The sequence below is a fragment of the Tinamus guttatus genome, unplaced genomic scaffold, assembly GCF_059628265.1.
Source record: "Tinamus guttatus ecotype Peru unplaced genomic scaffold, ASM5962826v1 Tinamus_guttatus_pri_ptg000202l, whole genome shotgun sequence".
Taxonomy (NCBI): domain Eukaryota; kingdom Metazoa; phylum Chordata; class Aves; order Tinamiformes; family Tinamidae; genus Tinamus; species Tinamus guttatus.
Window position 1 is genome coordinate 2,700,419 of NW_028288736.1, and position 20,567 is coordinate 2,720,985.

Consider the following 20,567-nt stretch of genomic DNA (forward strand, 5'->3'; position numbering starts at 1 on the left):
ATGTTTTAGCAGAGGATCACAGAAGATCTAGATTCATAGCCTGTGACCAAAGAAACATAAAGGATCATTTAATCTTACTGTTGAAGATAGCACAGTCCTTTTTCTTTTAGTCTTATTTCTTCAAAACTATTTGATACATTGTAACTACAAATCAGCCTTCTTTGTTCCAAAACAGGTTACCAGCTTTCAACTGCAATAAAATATATTTCATATACGATAAGTACTCACCAGATGATTAAAACTCCTTTCTAAGAGTAAGTTCACTCACAGTCAGTTCCATTGACATTCACACCAAAGCTGCAGTGGTCTCAACAGAACAATTACACGTAGTGACATGAGTTTCTGGTTTGGCTTCCTTCTCACATGCATTAAGAAGCTGACTTGTTTTGATTCAATTACTTACTTAAATAATTGAAATACTCCCCCTGAAAGTAAAAATGTGTTTCACCAAAGCCTGAGTGATCAAGGGGTATCACCTGGGAAACACTACAAACTTAGTAATTCTCAGCCTAGTAAAATTGCTTAAGTTAATTACAACCTTCCTAAAGACAAACATGCAAGATGAATAAATGCAGAAGTCATATAACTCAAAAGAACAAAGGAATGAAAATATCCTGAGGGCAGATGATTAACAGCTAGCTCTGAAATTTGATGAAGATTATGCACAGTAATACATAGACACTTCACAGTGAAGCAAAAAAAGGTAAAGATCGGTAAACATGTTACATTTCTCAATGACAATTACTATATAAATAAGAACAGTGCTTCAAATACATAATGGCTTGCAAGAGACACTTTTATGGAGTTCTAAAGGGATCTTTCATTCCTACAGAATTCAATATACACTTTTATTCATAGAATCATAGAATCATAGAATGCTTAGGGTTGGAAGGGACCTCTAGAGATCATCTAGTCCAACCCCCCTGCATACGCAGGGACACCTAAAGCACGTGGCACAGGACTGCATCCAAGCGGGTTTTGAAGATCTCCAGAGAAGGAGACTCCACAACCTCTCTGGGCAGCCTGTTCCAGTGCTCTGTCACCCTCACTGTTAAGAAATTTTTCCTTAAGTTCCTATGGAATTTTTGATGTTTCAGTTTCCGGCCATTTCCTCTAGTCCTATCAGTGGCCACCACTGAAAAGATACCATGACCGTCCTCTGCACTCCCTCCCTTGAGGTATTTATATACACTGATTAGATCCCCTCTCAGCCTTCTCTTCTCCAGGCTGAACAGGCCCAGCTCCCTCAGCCTCTCCTCATAGGGCAGATGTTCCAGGCCCCTGATCATCCTTGTGGCCCTGCGCTGGACTCTCTCCAGCAGCTCCACATCCCTCTTGTACTGTGGAGCCCAGAACTGGACACAGTACTCCAGATGCGGCCTCACCAGGGCTGAGTAGAGGGGCAGGATCACCTCCCTCGACCTGCTGGAGACGCTCTTCTTAATGCAGCCCAGGATCCCATTGGCCTTTTTGGCCACGAGGGCACACTGCTGCCTCATGGTCAACTTGTCGTCCACCATGACACCCAGGTCTTTCTCCGCAGAGCTGCTCTCCACAAGCTCAGTCCCCAGCCTGTACTGGTGTCTGGGGTTATTCCTCCCCAGGTGCAGGACCTTGCACTTGGCCTTGTTGAACTGCATGAGGTTTTTCACCGCCCAGTTGTCCAGTCTGTCCAGGTCCCTCTGGATGGCAGCACAGCCCTCTGGGGTATCGGCTACTCCTCCCAGTTTGGTATCATCAGCAAACTTGCTGAGGGAGCACTCTGTGCCTTCATCCAGGTCATTGATGAATAAATTGAACAGGACTGGACCAAGGACTGACCCCTGGGGGACCCCACTAGCCACAGGCCTCCAACTAGACTCTGCACCGCTGATCACCACTCTCTGGGCCCTGCCATCCAGCCAGTTCCTAATCCATCTCACTGTCCACTCATCTATCCCACACTTCCGGAGCTTGCCCAGGAGGATGTTGTGAGGGACGGTGTCAAAAGCCTTGGTGAAGTCGAGATAGACGACATCCACCGCTCTCCCCTCGTCTATCCAGCCGGTCATTTCATCATAGAAGGCTATCAGGTTAGTCAGGCAAGATTTTCCCTTGGTGAATCCATGCTGACTACTCTTGAGCACCTTCTTGTCCTCCATGTGCCTGGAGACAACGGCCAGTATGAGCCGTTCCATCACTTTTCCGGGGACGGAGGTGAGGCTGACTGGCCTGTAGTTGCCTGGGTCCTCCTTCTTGCCTTTTTTGAAGACTGGCGTGACATTGGCCTTCTTCCAGTCTTCCGGCACCTCCCCCGTTCTCCAGGATCTTTCAAAGATGATGGAGAGCGGCTTAGCTATGGCATCTGCCAGCTCCCGCAGCACTCTGGGGTGCATCCCATCAGGGCCCATGGATTTGTGGGTATCGAGGTTCCTTAGGTGCTCTCTGACCCAATCTTCCTCTACCCAGGGCAAGTCTTCCTCTCCACCCGCTTCTTCTCTTGCCTCTAGGGCCTGGGGCTCTAAAGGGCTGCCCTTGGTAAACACCGAAGCAAAGAAGGCATTGAGCAACTCTGCTTTTTCTGTGTTATTTGTAACCAAGGTGCCCATCCCGTCCTCCAGCGGACCCACGTTCTCCCTGATGTTCCTTTTGCTGTTAATGTATTTGAAGAATTTTTTTTTGTTATTTTTAACGTCCCTTGCCAGCTTGCCTTCCAGACGTGCCTTAGCTTTCCTTGTCGCATCTCTGCACTCCCTGACTACGTTCCTGTATTTCTCCCAGGGGGCCTGTCCTTTTTTCCACATTCTGTATACCGCTGCCTTCTGCTTGAGCATTGCCACAAGCTCCCGGCTCATCCATGCAGGTCGCCTGCCCCCTCTGCCTCCCTTCCTACACACAGGGATGCACTGCTGCTGGGCGTGGAGGAAGTGCTGCTTGAAAACTAACCAGCTCTCTTGGGCCCCCCTGCCTTCTAGAGCACTAGCCCATGGGATTCTACCGAGGAGGTCTCTGAAGAGGCTAAAGTTGGCCCTCCTGAAGTCCATCGTCGCAAGGCTACTTACAGCCCTGCCTCCTCCTCGTTGAATCCTGAACTCCACCAACTCATGGTCACTGCAGCCGAGGCTACCCCCCACCTTAACATCTCCTACTAGGCCCTCCCTATTTGATAGCACGAGGTCCAGTAGCCCACCTCTCCTCGTCGGCTCCTCCACAACCTGCGTCAAAAAGTTATCGTCGACGCTCTGCAGGAACCTCCAGGACTGCTTATGCCTGGCTGTGTTGTCCTCCCAGTTGATGTCGGGGTAGTTGAAGTCCCCCATGAGAACCAGGGCCTGTGACCGTGAGGCAACATCCAGCTGCCTATAGAAGGCCTCATCAACCTCCTCGTCCTGGTCAGGTGGCCGGTAGCAGACACCCACCACAGTGTCTCCCACATTAGCCTGCCCTCTAATCCTTACCCACAAGCTCTCAACTCGCTCATCCTCGACTCCCAGGTTGAGCTCCATGCATTCCAGTTGCTCTCTCACATAAAGAGCAACTCCACCACCTCGCCTTCCCAGCCTGTCCTTCCTAAAGAGCACATAGCCTTCCATGGCAGCGCTCCAGTCGTGCGAGCTATCCCACCACGTCTCTGTGATTCCGATGAGATCATGACGCTGGGACCGCACACAGATCTCCAGTTCATCCTGCTTATTCCCCATGCTTCGCGCATTGGTATACAGGCATTTCAGGGAAGCAACAGAGGCCACAGGTTTCCCAGGAGGGGTGAAAGAGGACCCTCCGTGATCATTTCCTATCCTCACTTCCCCACTACCATACTCCCGCTGGCCGCCATCTGACCTGGGCTGTGCGGTACCGCTTGCCGCGTCAGTGTGCCACTCCCCTTCCCCCTTCTTGCCTAGTTTAAAGCCCTCCTAACCAGGTTGGCCAGCCTTTTTGCAAAGAGACGTGTGCCCCTCTTGCTAAGATGAGTACCATCGTTCCCCACTAGCTGTTGGTCATCAAACAGAGACCCATGGTCGTAGAAGCCGAAACCCTGTTGCCAGGTCCAGCGGCGCAGCCAGTTGTTTAGCTGCCATATTCGCCTTCTCCTCCTTGAGTCCATTCCCCTCGTTGGCAGAATGGAGGAGAACACCACCTGGGCACCTGTACCTTTGATGGCCATCCCTAGGGCTCTGAAGTCTTGCTTGACGTCCCTCATTTTCCCCATGGCATCATTAGCACCCACATGAATCAATAGTAGAGGATAATAGTCCGACTCCTGAACTATTCTTGGGAGTCTTTCTGTGATATCCTTTATTTTGGCCCCAGGCAAGCAGCACACCTCTCTGGATGAGGGGTCCGGTCTACATATCGGTGCCTCTGTGCCCTGCAGCGTGGAGTCACCCACGACGATCACCCGCCGCTTCTTCCGGGTGCTCCTTCTCACTTTAGGGGGAGCAGCCTTGCTGCTTGGATTAGACTGCCCCTCTGTAGAGATCCCCTTAGACAGGTCTTGGTTCAAGGCCTCCTCTATCTGATTCACATGTTCCAGGGCCTCGTACCTGTTGAACGTGGTCACCGGTGGAGGTGAGGTGGGCTGTGGAGGGGATCTTCTGCCACCTCGAGTGGGGACCCGTTTCCATTGTTGGTCGTCCCTGGAAACTGTTAAGTCCACCCCCTCTACCCTAGGGCAAGAGGGCACTGGACTTTCTGACTGAATTGGGGAGTTCTGAGGGTCGCTTTCCTGGGAAGACTGCAGGATGCAGCTCCACCAGTCGATTTCCCTTTCGCATTCCCTGATGGCCCTCAGCCTTTCTACCTCCTCCTTTAGCTCCGCCACCAGGCTGAGCAGGTCATCCACCTGCTCACACCTAAGGCAGGCTGTGCTTTCGCCACTCCCCGGTAACATGGAGAGGCCCAGGCATTCCCCGCAGCCAGAAGCCTGGACCGCTGCATGTTTCTGTGGCGGTTCAGTCTGGGTCGCCACAGTCTTCCTGGCGGAAGCTCTCTGCCGAGTGGAGACCATGTCTTTACCTGACCCTTACTCCCTGACCCCTGCCTGCACCTCCTGCCTGCGCAAACTGCCGCGCTAACTGCCGCGCCACGCCCTCCCTGGCGCGCCACGCTCTGTTTGCCCGCTCTGTTCGCCGCGCTCCTGGTCGCTCGCGCTCCCTGGGGGCAGCTTTTAAATTCCCGCCTGCCCTGCCGGCTCCGCCCGCGCTGAGTCAGAGCCGCCTCTGGCCGGGAGCTCAGCACTGCCCGCACGGGGGTCGGCGCTGGGGCTGCCTCTCGCTCTGTTGTTCGCCTCTAGACAAGGAGCTCCGGGACGAGCGTCCGCTCCAGAGCCCTGCCCTTCGAGATCTGAGCCAAAAAGGCAGTTTCACAGCTTTTAAATTCCCGCCTGCCCTGCCGGCTCCGCCCGCGCTGAGTCAGAGCCGCCTCTGGCCGGGAGCTCAGCACTGCCCGCACGGGGGTCGGCGCTGGGGCTGCCTCTCGCTCTGTTGTTCGCCTCTAGACAAGGAGCTCCGGGACGAGCGTCCGTTACCATTAATGAAACATGGTAGTAATATTGTCTCAATCTTCTAAAATGGAAGTTGAAACCCAGTCTCTCTCACACATATAAAACCAAAACAAAAACAAGCAAACAAACAAACAAAAAAATCCAGCAGCTTCAGAACTAAATAAATTAACTTTGGCAATTGATAACAGTATATCATTTGGATACAGTAAAAGTTCACGAGAGAGAAAAAGAAAAGAAAAAGAAAAAAAGACAAAGAGAGATTTCTTGTCCCTGGTACTTTGCAAAAAAAAAATTACTATCCAGTAGTGAAAGACGAAGCTAAAACTATGTCATTATGGTAGAGAACAGCATCTCAAGCCTGGATGTAAAAGCAGCTGTGCTTACTCACGAAAATAAAAAATGTTTCAGAAACTGAATGGAATTCAAATAACTTTGTGGAAAATAAGTTTTATTTGTTACCTTTCGTATACCGTTTCAAAAAAGAAATGCATGTTCATACAGTTTTCCTCTTTCCCAGTGCATATCTGAGTTGGCTCATACAGAGCAATTAAGCCAAAAGATGCCTTTGAAATAATTTCAGACACATTGTGTTTTGACTATAAAGCATCCAAAGATTTTTTTCAACTAAATTGTAATGTAGAAAGACAAGTTTCACTTATTTCTTCCCCAATTCAAGTCTTCCCACACAGGGAATAGGGGACAGAACCTGCAACAAAAAAACAACAAACCAATGGCTAATACTCATATCAGGGTAGAGCAAAGATGGATTCACTGTTTCGTATGAAGTGGGGGTTAAAAACTAATTATATAACTTGCTCTTTTCAGACGTTCTAGAACAGGAATGAAAAAAAGCTGTTTTAAACCTAAATCAACCATTGGTAATGAAAGTTCTTTTGCAGAGACAGCACCCCTTTTCCCAGATGTCTCATAACCAGGCCCTTTTTCCTGTTGACAACTATGGATTTTGTCAATTGCTGCTGCTTCTTAAACACTTCATGAAGAGGAACAAATTCTGCTTGGGCTTTCATACACCACAAGAAGTATTATCCCATCAAGTAGCCCCTACAGAACAGAAGTTAGAAGAAAAAAAAAAAAAAAAAAAAAGAGAGAGAAAGTTAGAATATACCCACAGTACACCTCAAAAACAAGTAAAACAAGTGAATTAAAGTATTTTAACAAACATCTCAGATTGCCAATAAAATTTTCAGACCAACCCTATATAAAAGGAAAAGGAAGTAAATGCTGTCCAAAGTACTCACCTACCAGCTTAACTATGCACTCCATTTGTTTTCACTGGCTATTGAAAATGAATTACTCTGTCCTCAGTCCAACTTTTGCTATTGCTCGGAATTTTTGAAGCCCAAATTACAGTTTATGAGAGGATCTGTGTTTTTACTCTTTACACGAACTACCAGTTTCAAGATAATCAATGTATCTTAACAACTTGACAATCTTGACAACAAATCAGACTCATTTTCCTCTTCAATTTCTCTCAAGCCTTGTTTCTTTACAGAATTTAACCAAGAGAATTGTTGAGACATGGACATACTTTGCAGAATACCTGCCTATTATTGCAATCCAGCCTTTTTTTCCCCATAAATTTGTCTATATCGCTGTCTGGGTAAAATCTAAAAACAAAATCACCCCAGAATACAAATCATGTCTACTTCTGATATGCATTAAGGATAACTCCAGAATCTTAAAAGGAAGAAAGAACACACTTTTTTTTTTTTTAATCTGATTACACAAATCAGCTCATTGTATTAGTTTTGATGTTAAATTCTTGGTCTTTACACTAAATCTCAGACAGCCATGTTAAACAAGGGAAATGAACTAACGAATTGTCTCCCTTTGCATAAAAGATACACAACAGGTAGTAGTGAATTCCAGAGAAACTGTACCCATTTTGTTAGTGGAGGAGTTGCAGAAAGCAACCTAGCACGGAAAGTACGTTTAAATATGAAATTGTTTCCTTAATGTGAGCCAGTACATATGTAATTACATATGATTTCTCTTGTTCCTTTTAGGTTTTGTGTGAAAAAAAAAGAAGTCAAAACCATTTAAGTGACATGATGGTCTGATTAAACAAGAAAATAAATAGCAGGCTTCCCCCTTCTGCTATCTGCTGCCAGGGAACCCATCACTTGTACACCACAAAAGAAATATTTATGAAAGGAAAAACAACGGTCATTGATAAACTAACATCTCCTAGACCTATTCCAGAAACTACCTGCCAGTAGCTCAAAACAGCTGTTTTCAGCTATTCTAATGAAATAGACTGAAAAAATAAACAGAAAACAAGGAATACTCACAGTCTGAAAGCTCCAGATTTTTTCTACTTTTTGACCTCTGAATATGTGTATTATATATTATATATAGTATATGTTTCAATATTATGTCCATTTTTAAGCAAAAAAGAGGCATCATCTTTAATTCAGTGCTGCTTAAGTCATCTCTGAACATCTATTATTCCCCTCTGCAGTTCTAGTTGTGATCCCACACATAGTTTATCAGCATAAACAACCCATTTGCCTCACCAAGTTTGTTGATACATGCTTTTTCCTCGAAGTCCTCTCTTGTAATTTATTTTTAAAATAATCATAATATACACACTCCTTCCTTAAAATTCATTATAATTCAAATTCATTAATCACATACCCGACTTACCAGGATCTGTCGCCTTTCTTTACCACAACACAATCCTACTGTGGATAACCTCAGAAGCACCCTACCTCATTCATGGTGGATTGTTTCCCCAAAAAAGCATTAAAGAAAAGCAAGACATAACCAAGTAACAAATATTTAACATACATAATTTTACTTTCCGTTACCCTTAACATATGCCACTGGACAGAAGAAATGCAAAAACAGTTCTAAGTCACTTACGGTAACTTCATCCTCATGAAAACTCTGGCCATGAAGAAGCTCAAAAGGACGCTTACAAATCCAATAAAAAGCAACAGAAATCTATTTAGCTTGGGGATATTCGGTGCATTGGATCGATCAAGAATTATGAATCCTAGGCCTCCCATTGTGAAGAGGAAACTGGATGCAAGCCCTTCCATAATATATTGCCCATTCACTCTACAAAAAGGATAAAAAAAGGAAAACGAAAAAAAAAAAGGGAGGAGAAGATGATGAGTGAGAAATGCATTAATTTTCAAGAAGTAATTTAGGTTTCCAAAAAACTATCTACTCAAGCCTACTCAGCTTGCTTCGGCTATGCAAACATGCAGAACATTTAACTGTGATAACTGCCTTCAACAGGAAGTAGATATGTAAACTGCTTTATGTAATTAAGCACTTAGTATGCAATTTATCTCCTGGAATGCAAGGTGACCAAACAAATGTACTAGTTTTCTTCATGAGTTTTATACAGAACCAAGTCTGACCAAGGAAATTAGGATTTAAAAGCACAGAACTAAAAGCTTCACAAGATTTATGTTGCTATGAAACACAAGAAAATATTTCTGCACCCATTCAAAGACTCCAAGGATTTGGAAAAATAAAGCTGAAAAGCTGTTTCTTACCTCAGTATTTGCTTTTAGTAATTTTGGATTAACTATTTTTTTGTATTTTTTTTATTAATTGCAACACTTGGGTTTTTTGTTGTTCTTGTTTTATTTTGTTTTAATTTGCAGATCAAGGTCAGCTGTGCACCAGATCCTACACCCCCCAGCCCAGAGTTCAAAAGAAGCTGACACAGCTCTGTCAAACTGCCAGGTTCAGGTGCATTCATCCCCTGCAGTCTCTGGCTGGCAGGAGCAGGACCCTGGTTCCTACCTGTAGGCCAAGAAGGCCACTGGCCTCTGATGCCCGTGCTCATCTGTCATAGACCCAACGCTGGGAGGTTCCACGATCACATCATAAATAATCCCTGTTGAGAAAAAATATATATATGCAACTTAGAATCAAGAGGCAAACAGCAAGAACTACTTCAGCATAGAGGAGGGCAGTTTGAACTCCAGATTTCTTGGCTAAATTTGAGCTAGAAAAGAGCATCTTTCTACCCCCCACATAAAACGGGCGGCTCCCCTGGATTCGGGGCTCCCTCTTCAGCCTCTCCCAACCCCCCCCAACCCTAAAGTGCTTCTCAGCGCGGCCCGCCCGCCCCGGTGGGCACCTCCGGTGATGAGGAAGTAGGAGACCACCACCAGCGCGTAGACGGTCATGGCCGAGGGCATATGCACCCAGCCCGGCCGCTTCAGCTTGATGTTGGGGCACTCGAGCACGGCAAAGGGCAGCCGGTACAGCGTCTCCATGGCGGCGACACGGCACGCACCCCCAGCTCCAACGGACAACGTCGCCCGCGCCCCTACTCCCGCTCCAACGGACACCAACGGTCACCGCCGCCGCGCCACCCGGCCCCACCGCGGCCACCGTCCACGAAGACGGAAACGGAAACCAAGCGCGGAGGGGAGGAGTGGGTAGGAGTGGCGGCGGGTCCTTGCAGACGGCGGCAGGAAGAGGCGCGCGGAGCCCCTCGCGGCGCGACGCGGGACGGGGGCAGCGAGAAGCCGCAGGCGAGAAGCGGCGCCCCCCCTCCCCGCGGAACGTTCTGGAAGGGCGGCGCGCGCGGCACCGCGCACGGGCCAGAGCGTGACGTGGCGCAGCCCGGCCGCCAGCCCCGGAGCAGGCGCAAAGCGAGGAGCGGCGCCTGGCCCCGTGCCGGCGCTGGCTGCAGGGGCGCAGCGCGCCCGCAGGGCTTCCCACAGGGAGAAGCTGCTCCGAACAGCGAACAGGGGCAGTAGAAGCTGCCCCGGTGCCAAACACTTATTGCTGTTGCTTGACAGCATTTAGAAATCTCACGCCCCAGTTAACCTAACTCCACACACTGCCTTGACATCTAGACTGCAGCTGTCTGCTTTGGAACTTATTTTTGAGAAACAACAGAATTTCACTGACAACTTGCCCAGTAACTGCCCCCCCCCCCCCCCCCCGCTTTTTTTTTTGCCAGTAGTGGCAATACCACACACCACAACTAAGGGGCTAAACTGCCTCCCAGTCCAACCAAGCATCATTGTAACCAGCCCTTGCCATCTCCAGCCTTGACCCTCCTCTGTGCAGAAGGAACTCCCAGGCCCAGATCTATTAATAAATTGATGTTTATGATGTTTCACTTTTACAGTTAGTCCAGTATTTTCTCTACATCTTTTCTCCTTTCAAAAAGTACTAAAGAAAACTCTAATCCAGTAGTTTCTACATGTAAATCAGGAATGTCAAATAATGCTTACTTGAGAGCACCTATGGGGTAGCTTAAAACACGCTTGTCCCACTTTCCACTTACTTTTCCAGATGCCAAAACACTTAAGTCTGTACTAGCACAACTAATAAAATTTTAACCTTGTAGACTAACTATAGTAACAGCACCTAAAAATGCCAGGGTACTAACATTTCTCATAAAAACAACCTCTTAATTAGCTTCAGCCATCAGAACAAGTTTCAGTATAATCCAAGCTGAGAAACAAATGCTTCATATTTTAGTTGCAATGCTTACCATTTTGAGAACACAAAATCATTTGTATGGCTTAGAAAACTGCAAATAAATACTCAGGGTGGTGTGGGGGGATCGTTCTATCTTGCTTGGTTCAGATATTTCTATCTAGCAGCTGAAAGCTTTCCCATCAACCTCGGCTATGCCACGGGTTTGCAGGCAATTGTCCCAAAGCAAGAGCTCACAGACACTTTCAAAGGGGCTGTGTGTGATCTGATCCTTTGCTAGCAGTACGGTGACAAGCCCTGGAGCTGGGCACACTATTCACCACTATGCTGGGTGGCATGCAGAGTCACAGACTCACAGAACGGTTGAGGTTGGAAGGGACTTCTAGAGATCACCTAGTCCAACCCCCCTGCTCCAGGAGGGACACCTAGAGCATATGATACAGGGTGACATCCAGGCAGGTTGTGAAGATCTCCAGAGAAGGAGACTCTACAACCCCTCTGGGCAGCCTGTTCCTAGTCAGGATAAAATAATTCCTTTTAGACACATGCCATGGAAGTTCAGCCTGAAAAGGCTTCATGAGTGATATTAGGGCTCTTCAAAGGGCATCTTGTCTAGTCACAATGTTAGCATTCAAACAGTGTTACTACTGAAATAACAAAAACTAACAACAGCTCACCACTCTGATTAATACTTTTCTTAGTGAGTATGTACTCCTTGTCATACCAAGGAACTTCAAAATTCAGAATACAGAAAGAAAAAACCACTTCCCACACCAACCATGCAAAAATTGTTCTGACTGTGTTAAGAGTACCCCGGCTAGCATGCGATTTAAAGCTCTTTACATACAGGGCAAGGAAAGATAGAACAGCCCACTTCATTTACAATTGCACATTATATTACCATTATAGTGCCCGAAGTGGGAAAGCAACAGATCCAGAAGAACTTTCTTCAAGTTTAGATACCAGAAGCCTGAACTAATACTCTAAAAGCCATCGAGCCCGATTCTGCAAGGTCTGTACCACCCAGGCTCCTGGGCACCTAGAGCTCTTTTTAGCTGCTCATCCAAGCAGCCTCTCTCAGGATATCCCTAACAAGCCAAGAGCACTGTGTCTGGAGCCTTTGTCCAAGAGACCCAGGAGAGGCAGTACCTACGTCTGGTGGATACAGCACTTGCTCCACGAAGTCAGACAACTTTGCCACCACCCCCAGATTAAAGTAACAGCAGATGCTATTTGGAAACATATATATATATATATATGTATATATATATATAAACCTTAGATTTGTACTAGTTCTCCTCTTCGTTGTCTGACATCTCTCTCCTCCTGTCTTTAATTATATTCTCCCTTTGTTTACTTTTCTTTTTCAGACTGCTAACTTTCTTCTTGGCCAAGTTCTCCAATCCTTATATAGCTGTATCAAAAAAAAAAAAAAAATCCCGTAGAGTAAGTCCAGCTTATGGGACAGAGCCAAGAGGCTCATTTAATGAGACCTTCTTGAACCTGCTTACTTCTCCTGTTTGTACATAGCACAAAGCACCCTGACTTACGATTTTTGATGAACCAAAGTCTTGTTTTGTATTTAACAACACGCGAGAATCACCTCCTCCTAGCTCTGACAAGCATGTGGAATGACAGGAAAATTAGAACTTTCATTTATTGAGCAGAAAATACAAATAAATTCACTTTGACTTCTGGCTCTGTGCTTGTGCCTTCAACACTTTCACAACGATCTTCTGCTCTTCAATAAGAAAAGCTCGTTTGATTCTGGAAAGGAAAACAGATACAAGCACAGTTTTAGCATGTGTAACCAATAAAGTGAAAACACAATGAAGCAGAATTATTTTTGTTGTCATTAACATTCAATACTGCACACATGGTGCTAGTTCCAGAACTATTTGGAGGCATGTTTTCATGACTCCATGCATTAACAGGAGCATGCAGGTGGCATGTTTTCAATGTTCTTGGAAAAAAAAAAATCGAAAGGCAGGGAGAATGGCCCTGTACGAACGTAAGGATTTGACAATGAATCCTAGCGTGCTCGCAAGGCTCAGCATTAGTGTCTTCTAGGCAGCTACTGAAGAGTCTGAGTAACACCTGGATGCTGAATAGTGAAATGTTGAAAAAAGTCCTTTCACAAATTTGAAATTCAAAAAGTAAAACTTCTTAATGTCAATCCACTTGGCAGTTCTTAAGAGTAAAATACTGCTGAGACCAATTGTGATCAGTTTTCTTCCTTAGAATTGCAGGAAATTTAAGTCAGCCTGGTTATAACAATAAGAGCAGTTTCATATTTACAGCTCCTTTGTGAGAGAGAGAAGATGATGCAGAAGACAGACTTGCCAATTATAGTGAAGAAAGTACTTACATCACTTTTAGGTAGAAAAATATACTTTCTGAAATACTCGATTATTAAAAATGACCTATCAAGCATGAAGTGCCTGAGAAGCTAAAAAAAACCCCACAGCATTTAACATGCAAGGTATCGATAAATCATAGAATCATCATAGAATCATAGAATGCTTAGGGTTGGAAGGGACCTCTAGAGGTCATCTAGTCCAACCCCCCTGCACACGCAGGGACACCTAGAGCACGTGGCACAGGGTGGCATCCAAGCAGGTTTTGAAGATCTCCAGAGAAGGAGACTCCACAACCTCTCTGGGCAGCCTGTTTCAGTGCTCTGTCACCCTCACTGTTAAGAAATTTTTCCTTAAGTTCCTACGGAATTTTTGATGTTTCAGTTTCCGGCCATCTCCTCTAGTCCTATCAGTGGCCACCACTGAAAAGAGACCATCATCATCCTCTGCACTCCCTCCCTTGAGGTATTTTTATACACTGATTAGATCCCCTCTCAGCCTTCTCTTCTCCAGGCTGAACAGAACCAGCTCCCTCAGCCTCTCCTCATAGGGCAGATGTTCCAGGCCCCTGATCATCCTTGTGGCCCTGTGCTGGACTCTCTCCAGCAGCTCCACATCCCTCTTGTACTGTGGAGCCCAGAACTGGACACAATACTCCAGATGCGGCCTCACCGGGGCTGAGTAGAGGGGCAGGATCACCTCCCTCGACCTGCTGGAGACGCTCTTCTTAATGCACCCCAGGATCCCATTGGCCTTCTTGGCCACGAGGGCACACTGCTGCCTCGTGGTCAACTTGTCATCCACCATGACACCCGGGTCTTTCTCTGCAGAGCTGCTCTCCAGAAGGTCGGTTCCCAGCCTGTACTGGTGTCTGGGGTTATTCCTCCCCAGGTGCAGGACCTTGCACTTGGCCTTGTTGAATTGCATGAGGTTTTTCACCGCCCAGTTATCCAGTCTGTCCAGGTCCCTCTGGATGGCAGCGCAGCCCTCTGGGGTATCGGCTACTCCTCCCAGTTTGGTATCATCAGCAAACTTGCTGAGGGAGCACTCTGTGCCTTCATCCAGGTCATTGATGAATAAATTGAACAGGACTGGACCAAGGACTGACCCCTGGGGGACCCCGCTAGCCACAGGCCTCCAACTAGACTCTGCACCGCTGATCACCACTCTCTGGGCCCTGCCATCCAGCCAGTTCCTAATCCATCTCATTGTCCACTCATCTATCCCACACTTCCGGAGCTTGCCCAGGAGGATGTTGTGAGGGACGGTGTCAAAAGCCTTGAAAGATAAAGATCTGTCACACAACTAATTCTAAGTACCAACTACAGTAGTTTAACTTAGGATTCACACATGTGAACAAAGATTTGTCAAGAAAACAGATGTATGATTATTAGGCAACAAAATTCAAGTCACTGAGACCCAGTGAAGCCCATCGTATAGATTATCCAGAGAGGCTTAACATGCATCCCTATTTTGAATAACAAAACACCACAAAGACGACAAAAGCTCAACTGATCTTACAGACATCTCTGCATAGGACAAACAAAACAATTAAAAGGAGAAGTCTCTACTAGGAAGCTAAATTAAAAAAGAGGAGAAAAAAAAAGGAAAGAAACCCATACTGAGTGAACAAAATGTTTATCCAAGCTACAACACAGTAAGAAATTATGAAGAACATCACCTCTACAAAGGAGCTCCAAAAGAAGTAACCAACTCAAATCCAGGGAGTCTGATTGTAGACTTCACTGCCAATCTGCCCCTTGTTTGCAATTTTTACTACACATCAAAGAGGCTTTAAAATTATGACATATGCTTTGAAAATATTAAGATATAACAACTCATACTAGATAACCTCAAAAATAAAGTCACCTTTCTGACTTTTCTGACAAGCTTACCTGTCACGGACACATTTAGCACACATAGAACCACCATAGGCTCTGCTAACATGCTTCTTTGTTTTTGAAAGTCTCATAAGAACTTTAGGACGCACAGCACGAACCTACAGAAAGCACAAGTTAGTCAGTATCGTAAGACAGCCCCGAGGTAATAGCAACATTAAGAAAATTCACTTTCACATTCACACTCCAAACACTTGTTTAAACAACAGGAACACGTATAAAACGCTGTGCGTATACACCATCTTCAGCATTTCTTTTAAATTAATCTTTGCTTCTTCTACCACATTAAGTTCTTTCTTTTTTTTGAACAAAAAAAATGCTTTGGGGACTCAAAGACAGACACTATTTGTATGCTAATCATTAAAAGAAAAGGTATTAAACCAGAAATGTATTCTGGAGAAAAAGAACATGTTAAAAAAAGAATACGTTAGAAGAATCCACTGTTTCTAAAACTGAAAATAAAACTTGGCTTATACCTGTCTAATACCTAACAGGTACAATTCATACTTCAAGTTTTCAATATGTATATATATATATATATATATATATTTTAATAGAAAGCTGCCTGCTACAGCATCATCAACACTGGAGTTTAAAAAGCTAAGCCACTTACGAGCTAATTTACAAAATGCTTCAGATAAAACAGCAGTGAGGCTCATGATCATTTGAAAAAATGCTTTTACTCTTCAAGTTTTCAAAGCACTGGTTTACAAGCTAAGCATTACAGTGTTCAGATGACCCAAGAAGCAACGTAAGGAAGAGTGATGTTCCAACAAGAATTCAGCAAGAACCACAGAACTGGATTCAGCATTAAGCAAACGACATCTTATGTCACTAAAGCTAGCACTTACGCCACGAAGTCTTCCTGGGCACACACCACATGCTGACTTTGGTGCCTTCCCTACTTTCTTGGTGTAAAGGTAAACAATCCTGTTCCCAGGTGTTCGGGACCTAAATGCATCGGGAGCACATGTAGTCAGCAGCACGAATAGACACTTAAACAACTGTAGCGCCCTTAAAAGCAAGCGCTACTTACAGCCTGGTCTTGTTGGAAGCTGTGTTGTAGGACAGCCTACGGCGGTAGGTCAGGCGCTGCACCATTGTTTATACCTGACCCAGAGAAAAACAAAGCAAGCGTATGAAGCAGGCCCCGACTGCAGCGCAGGTCTCGGGCCGACGAACCCGGCGGCCGCCGCACAGGCCCCGGGGGCCCTCCCGCCGCGCAGGGAGCCCCGGCCCGGCAGCGCCTCCGCCCGCCCTCGCGCCCCGCAGCGGCCCCGGGCCCGCCAGCCCCTCCGGGCGGCGGATGGGAGCCGATGGGCGCCAACGGCCCACGGAAACCGCCGCCATACCTAGCGCCGCCGGACCCGGAAGAGGAAAGAAAAGCGCCTGCGTCAACGTTAAAATAGCGGCGCCACCCGACCCGGAAGCACTGGCGAACGGCTGCTCTGTCCCGCGCCCGACGCCGTGGCACAGGGCGCCGCCATGTTGTACGGAGGCTACTGCTGCTCGGCCGCGGCCTCAGCGCGGCTCTTGCGTGACGGCAGCGGTCAAAATAGCGCATAGGGTGAAGAGCAAGCGTGCCCCCTTCTGGCTTTTTTCTTAAACCTCTGCCCTCTCTTATAGCTCCCTAGTCCACGCAAGCGTTAAATTGTGCTTCTTTTCTTTGCTTCCCTCGCACTGTGGGGTACTGCACGCTGTCGTGTGCTGCGGCACCAAGCGGGCCGGACGCCATCGCTTTTCCCGCCCTTTGCTCGTGCCCGTATTTGGAGTCTTCCAAACCTCCCACTCCCTCAGCTGGCTCCGGGGCTGCCTTGCAGCTGGGGAGGGGGTGCACCACAACACGAACGAATCTCCGCTTTCCCCTGTGGCCCTGCAAACAGACTTTCCCCTGCCCTCCCGTTGCTGCCATGCTGCTTTCTAAAACAGCAGCTGCTTTTCTCAAAGAACCGTTTTGCTCTTCATTACAGTGGTTATCTCGTTTTAGCACCATTTAAAAAAAAAAGTCTAGATTTGCTGTTCAAAACACGGTTTTCTGCTGCGAAGGGGCCGCTTACACCCTCCCTTGGAGGCGGTGTATTCCGACGCAAACATCCATGGTCAAAACTCCGGTCCCGCTAGAATGCTCTTTTCCTACTGGCTTCGATAAGGAGCAGATTTAACTTTATGACTTTGGCAGTGGTGTTGCATGGCAATTGCACAGGGACGCACGGCCTTCAGCGCCCAAGTGCTAGGGCCCAGGGGTGCCTGAAATGGGCTCCTCGGCAGGCCTCTCTCTGTGAGGAGAGCTCAGAAAGGCCCTGTGCTGCCCTGCCCTGCGCTACAGACACGGCCCCGTGCGCAGAGCGCGTAGGAGCCGACACCATCTGAGCGCCCTCAGTGCTTGGAAACCTTTGATGTGCACTCGGCCTCCTCCATAGATCTGTAACTCGCAGCGGATTGTGCAGCATACTCCCTGTTTTCTGTCTGTAATTATTATTTTGGTTAATTATTGACTCTTTTAAAGTGCAAATTATGGACACCAGGATTTTTCTAATTCATTAAAGAAGAGAAAATGTGTATGAACTAGATATAAGGATCTATTTATAAGAGGAGCTTCCATAAAACAAGTAAATTTCAGAGCAATTAGAGTACTTAATATGAACTTTCTAGACCCAGAACCCCAAGGGGAATAAGAAAGCCAATTAAATTAGATTAAATAATCATGCCTAAATATAAAAATGTATCAGAATCCAATTGTTAAAGAACAACACTACTAAATTATGATAGAGTAGTTTAGTTGTTATTAAACGCAACAGGTTTCTGTGTTACTGTGAAACAAATGTATGGATATTTTTTGAGCTGATCTGGTTTGAACTCTAACCTCACTTGATACAGACTGTATGAGCTATCAGGTAAACTCACTTCTGCTGATGCTTTGGCTTAGCTTTCCAAACATTGTCAGTTTATTCTGTAAAAGGATCAGAGCAGTCATGTCAATGGTCTGCAAAAGCATCTAAAAATGTTAGTTTTAATTTTATGAGTTTAATGTTATCTGATGTGAGGATAGTATTTGAAGCAGGAGCTCACTAAGCCCGTTTGTACAGATTAGTGCTAGTCAAGTGCTTCTGCCTCCCCCCACCCGTACTCCTTCCTCTTCATAGACCTGAACTATTTATTTGGGAGCCGCATTTTCCAGCATCCACCTTTCTCATGAACTCTTTCTGCACTTCCTATTTTTCTTGAATACAGTCAAAAGCATGGAATATGCAAAACCTCTCATCTTGAAAAAGTATCATGCTATCTTTTAAAAAACATACTTTTTTCCTTGCCAGGATCCATAGGCCCTGAGAATGTGGTATTTCTTCCTTAAAATTGGGAATTGAGGTTTGTTTCCAGGGTGTATTTTCTTACTGTAGATGTAAAACTGCCCCCTGCCCCCCTCTTTTTTTTTTTTTAATCAGAATGCCAATGAGTAATGGGCAGCATTTGGCCTGGGCCAGCAACTGGCAGCCCTATTCTATTTATTGCACCAGAGGGACGCTTTGTTCAGAGTTTAAGACCATTTCTTGGTATACTGACCTTGCTTTCTTTCTCGCACAGCCTTCTCCTTGTCTTTCTTTCTTTTGAAAATCCATATCTGTGTGTACAACCAGTCACTTCCAGGGGCAGCTCTATTAAAGTAAGACCAACTATGTGCACATGAGCAAAGCTCTCCTATTCGGATCGCTAGCAAACACCATCCTCCTTCCTTTCCCCTGCAGTCCCCCTCCATCCCGCCTCACTTCAGGGACGCTGCTGCCATGATCACGTCTGGTGACCCCCGCGCTGCAGCAGGCCTTGAAATGAGGAAGGGAAGTAAGAAACCTTACAGATACATTAAGAGCTGACTGAAAGGGCAGAAAGGGGAAAAATGTCCTACGGTCCATTGCCTCTTTGGACATACTTTTTTACATTCCTTTTCTCGTTAACTGTGTGACACGCGTCGCAATCTGATTATATTCATTTGTATCAATGTAACCTTTCACAAGATGGACTTGTGCAAATTACGTTACAAGAAAGTGTAGTTCATTTCCATTTCAGTGGAGCTTGTTAAACAAGCAAAATTGTTTTGTAGCAAAGGGAAAAACAATTTAGTGCAATGCACTCTTAGCATAGGAGGTACGTAACATCATATTTGGGTTGAAACTTTTTCTGTCAAAAATGTCATAACCCCGTAAGAAAGAGAATTAAAATCCCGTTATTTTAATTTACATCTAGCCACGAGATAAGTAAAGTTATCATTGAAATTCTAATTAAATAGGATGATTGACTAAGGTAGGACATCAAAGAAGAGAAGTGAATATGATAAGTCAAAGTCTTATTAATTAGTCCGCGTGGAAGAAATTCCAAGGACGTCAAGCTGAGGCTGCTGCAAGGAGAAAAAAAGCAGACAAGAAAATGTGTGTTTCTTTGAAGTTAGGAACTGAGATAGTGATGGAGGTAATTGTGTCTGACTGGATCCAGTAATGAAGAGCCGTAAATCAGACCTAGGAATCGGAGGAAAGATTCTAGTAACGAATGTGGCTGCCCCCCTGCTGCGAAGAAACAGAATGCAGAGCTGACTAATTGACCCAGTCTATCTCCCAGTAGCGCTCTGTTATTATTTATTAATTTTTAATTTCTGAATTATTTACGTTCTGGGAAATTATTTTTGACAGTCTGTTAGGCGTGCCAAAGTTAATGGAGGATGAAAGGACCGGTACTAGAATTAGCAGGGATGTAGTCACAGGCTACTGAATTTAATGATTTTGGAAGGGAAAATTGATTTCACACAGCGTGTCACTTTATACTACTTTAGGGATACACCAGCTATTTGATTAATTGAGGAATAACCAACTCAAAGTATATTTGAAGTGTAAATGAATCACAGTGCTCAGCTGTTTATTTTTCCCCTTTTCTGATGAGAACACTGAGTTTGCTTAAAGCTGGTGATTAAAACAAACACAGGTAGGCCCCATACTTGCACCTGCATACTTTCTCTTTCCTTTTAAAAAAGAAAACAACAACTCACCATCTGGAGGAGACCTGTAATCCTTGGTCTCACTTGGGACAGAGTTCGTCCTTCCTCCACAAAGCCTAATTACACCAGCTTTGTGCACATTCCCTGTCCCCGAGGGGAAAGCTCCTGGAGATGGGACACAGTACCAAGCCTGCAGGCAGGGCAGGCAGCTGAGACACCAATTCTCCACGGTGGCCCTTCACAGATGCCTTTTTCTAATCCCAAAGATGAAGCAGTGGTCACGGGCCTAAGATATTTCCCACTGTAGGCCCTGCTGGTGCAGGGGTTGTATGTTTGTCCATGTATGCACACTATGGAGCAACCATACAGTAAAGGAGCTTGATGTAGTTCTTCCAGGCTGTGAAAGC

General features: G+C 45.8%; 2 protein-coding genes across 2 annotated transcripts; both read right to left on the minus strand.

The window, feature by feature from the left end:
* Positions 1-5,996: 5,996 nt before the first annotated feature.
* Positions 5,997-9,824, minus strand: OSTC (oligosaccharyltransferase complex non-catalytic subunit). The gene is made up of 4 exons (XM_010226100.2): positions 9,606-9,824; positions 9,266-9,359; positions 8,369-8,566; positions 5,997-6,544 (listed from the first exon to the last, which is right to left on the minus strand). Exons 1-4 carry the CDS (start codon positions 9,742-9,744, stop codon positions 6,526-6,528), a joined length of 450 nt encoding a protein of 149 aa, XP_010224402.2. The 5' UTR covers positions 9,745-9,824; the 3' UTR covers positions 5,997-6,525.
* A 2,739-nt stretch (positions 9,825-12,563) lies between these two features.
* On the minus strand, positions 12,564-16,305 carry RPL34 (ribosomal protein L34). Its single transcript, XM_010226095.2, has 4 exons — positions 16,216-16,305; positions 16,031-16,130; positions 15,177-15,280; positions 12,564-12,691 (listed from the first exon to the last, which is right to left on the minus strand). The coding sequence occupies exons 1-4, from the start codon at positions 16,278-16,280 to the stop codon at positions 12,607-12,609; spliced, it is 354 nt and encodes a 117-aa protein (XP_010224397.1). The 5' UTR covers positions 16,281-16,305; the 3' UTR covers positions 12,564-12,606.
* Positions 16,306-20,567: the final 4,262 nt, after the last annotated feature.

Bases quoted from the DNA above. Each gene is read 5' to 3' on its own strand.
- OSTC (XM_010226100.2), bottom strand. From the start codon at position 9,744: ATGGAGACGCTGTACCGGCTGCCCTTTGCCGTGCTCGAGTGCCCCAAC. The intron at 9,360-9,605 runs GTGCCCACCGGG...TTTTCTCAACAG, and splicing joins CTACTTCCTCATCACCGGAG to GGATTATTTATGATGTGATC. The intron at 8,567-9,265 runs GTAGGAACCAGG...TCCTTTTTGTAG, and splicing joins GTGGCCTTCTTGGCCTACAG to AGTGAATGGGCAATATATTA.
- RPL34 (XM_010226095.2), bottom strand. From the start codon at position 16,280: ATGGTGCAGCGCCTGACCTACCGCCGTAGGCTGTCCTACAACACAGCT. The intron at 16,131-16,215 runs GTAAGTAGCGCT...CGATGCATTTAG, and splicing joins GCTTCCAACAAGACCAGGCT to GTCCCGAACACCTGGGAACA. The intron at 15,281-16,030 runs GTAAGTGCTAGC...TGCTTTCTGTAG, and splicing joins GCCCAGGAAGACTTCGTGGC to GTTCGTGCTGTGCGTCCTAA.